Source organism: Lottia gigantea (assembly GCF_000327385.1).
Source record: "Lottia gigantea unplaced genomic scaffold LOTGIsca_9, whole genome shotgun sequence".
Lineage (NCBI taxonomy): Eukaryota > Metazoa > Mollusca > Gastropoda > Lottiidae > Lottia > Lottia gigantea.
The window spans coordinates 4,390,745-4,397,512 of record NW_008710950.1 but is presented as its reverse complement, the minus strand read 5'-3'; the positions used below and the strand labels follow the sequence as shown (position 1 = coordinate 4,397,512).

General features: G+C 32.6%; 1 protein-coding gene across 1 annotated transcript; it reads right to left on the bottom strand.

The window, feature by feature from the left end:
- Positions 1 to 1,475: 1,475 nt before the first annotated feature.
- LOTGIDRAFT_77521 (hypothetical protein) lies at positions 1,476 to 1,931 on the bottom strand (the record flags this gene model as incomplete). The annotated part of the gene is made up of 1 exon (XM_009068155.1): positions 1,476 to 1,931. A coding segment is annotated over one exon (456 nt), but the record flags the coding sequence as incomplete, so codon positions are not given.
- Between the last annotated feature and the right edge of the window lie 4,837 nt (positions 1,932 to 6,768).

The following is a 6,768-nucleotide window of genomic DNA, read 5'->3' as shown; positions in this document are numbered from 1 at the left end:
TCATATATTACCAAAGGATTTACTACAGACATCACATCTATCATATATTACTAAATGATTTACTACAGGCATCATATCTATCATATATTACTAAATGATTTTCTACAGGCATCATATCTATCATATATTACCAAAGGATTTACTACAGACAACACATCTATCATATATTTCAAAAGGATTTACTACAGACAACACATCTATCATATATAACAAAATGATTTTCTACAGGCATCATGTCTATCATATATTACCAAAGGATTTACTACAGACAACACATCTATCATATATTACTAAATGATTTACTACAGACATCACATCTATCATATATTACTAAATGATTTTCTACAGGCATCATATCTATCATATATTACCAAAGGATTTACTACAGACAACACATCTATAATATATTACTAAATGATTTACTACAGACATCACATCTTTAACATAATTATTATATTACTAGATGATTTCTGTAGTAAATTATATCTATTAGATATTTCTAAATTATTTGCTGGTTGTTTTTTTCCTCCGAGCTATTGGAAATTTGAATGTGTTAGTAATATAAGCTATATACATGACCTGCATAACTGTGTCAGTCTGTATAACTGTGTAAAAAAATAGGACCCCTTAAATTCATTTCATTTATTCATTCATATAAATAAATTACAACATGACCTTTAAAGGAAATATGGGACATAACTTTTCCTCTTCGAACCTGATAAACATTTTCTTTCCCATGCATTTGTTGTCATAACTATGTTATGTGGCAAAAGTAGTAGTCGTTTACTTCATTCTCGATAGCAATTGTTTAAGTCTCATGCTGCTGAGAAACCGTTTTCTTGTTTGATCCAAGCCGATCTTACAAAGAGAAATACTTGAATAATATCGGGAATAGTCAGTATAAAAATGACTAAAAACAAGATGAACATTGCAGCATAGCCAACACATGAAACTGATGGTCTGTCATCCTCAGCACTTTTCTTCCTTCTGATGGTAGCTGACAATATTTCTTTTGGAATAGTTAGTTCAACAGTAATGTTGATGATTCTCTCGCGAACTATTTCAATTGTTGATAGATTTATATGTGGTATTGGACATCCACATCCAGAATCAATATGTGTTGTGGAAGCGTTTTGTTCCTGTAAAGTGTTGACAAAAGAAAGTCCAGTAGCTGTTTCAGCAGAAGAGATTGTAGGTGCTAAAGTAGTTGTACGTCCATCTACACAATGGATGAAAATATATTGCCATGATACGGGTTCCGTTTCAGAGGAACAGAACAATGTTATGTTAGAATTCGTTCGATCGCATAAACTTTTCATTTTGGAAACTGTTAAATGCACCTTTGATTCTTGCACTATTCTATTGTGATCTTCAAAAAGCCAAAGAAAACATTCTTGGAATCGACCATTGACATCTTCGTCATCTCGATACTCTTTTCGACTAGACAGTGGTTGAATAGGACAGTTTGGTAACAAACAATGTTCATAATCTAAAGAGGTTGAGTTGATATAACACCAAGTCTTGCTTTGGGAACTTCCTGGATTACGACAAAAGTTATGTTCATCTTTTCCATGAGGAAAGGTGGATTTGGGAAATTTTGGTCGGGCCTTATCTACCAATGGCCAGGCTTGGCAGGTTTTGCCACTCATGGAGACGTCCAGATTTCCAAGGAAATCGGATCCATCATCATTTAGGGAGCAAATCTTCTGACAACTTGGTATCGGACAATATTCCCAGATATCTGTATTTTCACTTATGAAACACCATGGAATTACCCCTACACCACCTGGATTCCGACAGTAGTTTTGCTTTTCTCCAGGCTCATCCAACAAGATACCCTTATGACTAATCCAACTCACGCATGATTTTCCTGATATTGTATGGGACTGGAAACCTCTATATTCGGTTCCAGATGCAGAACGCAAACACTCGAATATTCTGCCTGGGTTCCACTGATCACCAAATGCTCTAATTTCACAAAGGTCAAAATCCTCGAAATCCTCTGCGTTTGTGAAATGCATATCTATTGAAAAACCAACCGGATATGTGGGACACAAAAAAGTGTTTGTTAATGAAGATTCATGTTGATGAGGATTGATCTCGCAAGTAATTTTACCATTTTCCGTATTGACATCAACCAATAAATCTGCCCAAATTCCTTGATAAACGTTGCCTAGGGTAACCATAATCTCTCGGATTTCATACCTCTCGGTTCCCAATTCTATTGTCCATTTTCTGGAATCGTCGGCCGCATCACTCGTGCATGTTGAATCTGAGTTATCTGTGATCCTTACCACAGAATATTTCCCATCGACCAAAACATTTTTACCTTTTAGAATATTAGCTTCATTGGTACAGACAATCTTCTCAAAATTCCAGACATTGAAAAAAAGACATGTTGCTTGTGTTCCTTGGCTCAACATGTAGAAATTTGGTTCGCATTCGTATTGAGCTGTACTTCTGAAAAACGTATCATCGAATAACACCTTCGCCCCATAAACGAAATCTGGTCGTCCACAATCCACAATGTGTAGTCTTCCATAAATTTCAACATCACAAAGACTCAGCACTGCAGACCTGTTTTTATACTGTCCAATGATAGCAACAGATTGTCCGATAGCTTTACTGGAACAGTTAACAAGAATGGTCTCACCAGGGACGATTGAACCATCTTCTGGAAAACCACAGTTTGGTATTGTCCATGAGCTATGTACTTTCCGTAATGTCACAGAAATATTATCGGGAAGATCGATTGTGTTTTCTGGAAGCCGAAAAAGAATTTCACTAACTTCATAGAATTCATCTCCAGTTATTAGATCAAGTCGTATGGTTGGATCCATCATCTTCTCAGTCGTGATGCAAGTTGCTCCAGTTGCATCCTCGTAGTTTCCAGTTGGCGATAGGGTGAAAACGGGTGCATTTTCTGCCAAATTTTGTTGTGATTTACATCGTGCTGGTTCCCAGGTCCATCTCTGCATGTAATCATTGCACGGCGCGGTCATTGTAGTGTCAACTTGTGTATAATTTTCCCAACAAGTAAAGGTCATCATACTCCTCATTTTATTGTTTCGTTCTGTGTAGTTCACATAGGCACCGTAAACCATTTTAGGTTTGCCACAGTCAAACACACACACTGGATCTTCTCCGGTATATCTCCCGTCAATACAGGTTCTAGATAGGTTACCTGATAGTAAGATATAGCCATCATAACACGAATATTGAACAGATGAACCTGCGCTACCATTCTTCCAATTTCTGTAGACATTAGGAATAGGGGGTGGTTCGGTGCAGCTACCCTGCTGAAGAGAGAAGTTTATCATCCATATAACAACTATTAACCTCAATATCCATAATATATTCATTATGCCAATTGAATTGATACCGCTGCTGCTTATCGATGTCGATCTGGTCTTACTTGAGGCATTTTTACTTTGTTATCATATGAAACATTATTGGTTACGTTTTCTACATGCTAGACGAGTTATCCTGACTTAATATAATTCAAACATTATTAAAGACAATAAAATGTGATATTAATTCATTTTTTGTGTTTTTGATATGGATTAATGTGCAATAAGACGGTGATAAGAAGGTAAAATGATCTGAAATAATGAATATTTAATGATATAATTAAAGTCTGACTATTGAACCGAGATATATCAATATTGTTAAAATACCATTACTTCCCCTGTAATTATGGCATTGACATGTGATAAGATCATTATTGGCAAATGTCATCAGGTCCACACTTTAAAAAGAAAATACCATGGCTTGGATCTGAAACACATACAGGAGGGGTTGAAACATATAAGGTTGTTGTCTTCAAAATCTGTACATATCAGATGATAAGTGGTGTTTGGTATGATTGTTATATTAAGATTGAGATATTATCTGAGTTTGTATAAATGCCTCTTGTGCTCATTTTATTATCATTATCAGCTTATGTCAGCCAATATGCTCTAATCAATCTCAGTAAAACAAATATTTCTTATCGAGTCACTAAGACAGTGCCTTGAAAGATAGAAATGACTCAAAAATAAATGTTGATTTGCAATAAGTTGTTACTATACCCATGCCTAGTTCAAAGGTAAGTAGACCCTCACCTTTCTAGCATAAAGTAAAGGGGTATTCCCAACTAGGGATCAATAATAAGAAAACCAGTAATAAAAGTTTATTGAAACACTGTCGGACAACAATCTGTATCCCTGAGATATTATTTTTCAATCAAAACAAAAACTTAGCCTAAACCTATGGTTTAAGTTAAAATCCTTACTAGTTGATATCTAATTAATGATTTACATAACATGTACTAGTAAAAAGGAACAAGTCACTATTAGAAATGGTAATCTGCAAATTTGCTGAAAGCCGGAATAGGTCGACAAAATATCATAAGAACATTAGAATACTTGTTATCTTTGTAAATAACCATTAAATGAATATAATCTGTAATAAAAAAAATAATAACCAAAACAAATTAAAAAAAGATTCTCATCTTAAAAAAAACTTAAATAACAGTATTATTTCTATAAATATTTAAGAAAGTGGTTATCTTTCAATAAATATAAAAAATTTATGAAAAAATATTTAGTTTTGAGTGTGACTTGAAAGCTGTAATAAACATGGTTTTACTATCACAGAAGTCTGAATTATAAATACAATTAATATACAAATATTCAGCACTAAATATAAACTACTCAGATATATTATATACAATCTTATTATAATATATATATATACAAATATCACAATCAACAATAAAAAAAACCTTGTAAGCTAGTTTTTTTATCAAAATCATATAAGATTCCTTGTACACACTAAACATATAGAATTAAAGTCTAGCTAAGAATGGTGATGGTAGAAGAATGTGAGATAGAAGGCACAAAGTGATAGGAATATATGGTATACTAAAATCCATCACTATCTCCATCAAAATAATTTGGTTTTGATGCTCGAGTTGGTCTTAATTTCTTTTTAGAACTCTTAGGTCTTTGGGATGATGTTAACTCAGATGCATCACCATACTGGATACCTTCATCTGTTCGAGATCTCTGATAACCTAAAAACATAATATGATATAAGTAGGTATTGTCTTATTAAGTTTCTGAAAAGTTTCACTACTTGCTATGGTATCAACTTGGATGGTAAAATAATTTATTAAATCATTATAATAATCATTGAAATTATTTGAACTACCAGTAACTTACATATTTTAAAGTATTATTATCATGATTTTAGTAAAGTTACTTAAAACTTACCATAATCATCATCATCTTCATTCATACCAAGTGATGTTTTAGCTCTCTTGATTTCTTGTCTTAAATCTTTGGCTAATTTTTTAGCCGTTTCTGAACTTTCACCAGTATCTGATAAAAACGTGTAATAATGAAATCCTAGATTTTTTTATTTCAAACATCATTTGTGTAAGTAAAGTTAAGAAAACATGCAGAAATGTCTGATTTTCTATGATGAGAAACCTTGGCATTTTGAAAAAAGTAAAGTAAAGCTGAATTTGTTCTCTGGCTTTTCTTATATTGAAACAAGTATCTAATCAGTTTTCTAACAGCAACATGTTTTGTAAAATATATACTAACCTATAACAGCTGTATTGACTACATCTTGTATTTCTTTCTGAGACATATTACTAACAGCTGCTAACTGAGTTAATAACTGCTGCTTTTGATTCTGTAAAATATAGATGATTTCATGTTAGTTACACTAGGTTTTATAACCTGTATGAATCCTCATATCAAAATAGATCTTGAAAGATTATGTTATTAATTTGAACACAGATGTCTGTATATATTGATGTAGGTAAAATAACAGAATCAATTCAGACAAGTCTGGTGAGATGAATTTGGCAGAAATATCACTTGATCAAAAAAAACAAGCCAAATTTTTTAATCTGTGTCTGAAATTCTTTTCAATATGTATACACTCATTTCAAATTCGCTGAAATTTGATCTGTCATAAAGATGGTGTTTTTTTTAGCCAGAAGTCTTTTAAGGACCTACCTCTAACTCTGATTGAAGTTCAAGTTCCATCTCTTGATTTAAATTTTCTTTGTCTTTTTCTAGCTCACTCTTCATTTCCTGTTCTAAATTCTGTAACATTTTACGGTGTTTCTGTTCTAAAAACGTCTGCATCATAACATGGCTAGCAAACCTAAAATACATAAAGATACTAGCTTGTAAAATACCTTGTCTTTATTATGATCAGGTTCCAATTCCCAACAATAACTACAATAACCAATGCTCAAATAACATGGAACTTGGATATGGATTTCAGTTCCCCTTATTTCTACTGGTAACCACTATAAACCATATATAAACCATAAGGCTCACAACTAGTGAGTCACAAGTAAAATGTAATGAAACATACCCTTTTCCATGCATTGCCTGCAACTTGACTTCTTCTTCAGCTTCATCTTCTATTTGTTCTTCTAATTCCCTGTTAAAAACACAATATTATCATAAATTTTTCATTTTGTAATGAATTGTCTTGTTGCTTTGAACAATTTGACGTTTAACCACCTATATCATACAATAACTGTTACTAATTTTCAGGGTAAATGTGACAAATTCAGAAGTATCATAATTCATGCTAGATAGATTTAGGAAAAATGTCCAAATCAACAGCTATGGTATTTTTTTTAGAATTTTCATAAAAAAAAATTAAGTAATTAAAGATTACCTTTCTTTTTTAATTTTTTTTTGTTGAATTTTCTGGGCTAAACTCTGTTCTTGTTGTTCTCTAGTTCGTTGTATTTTT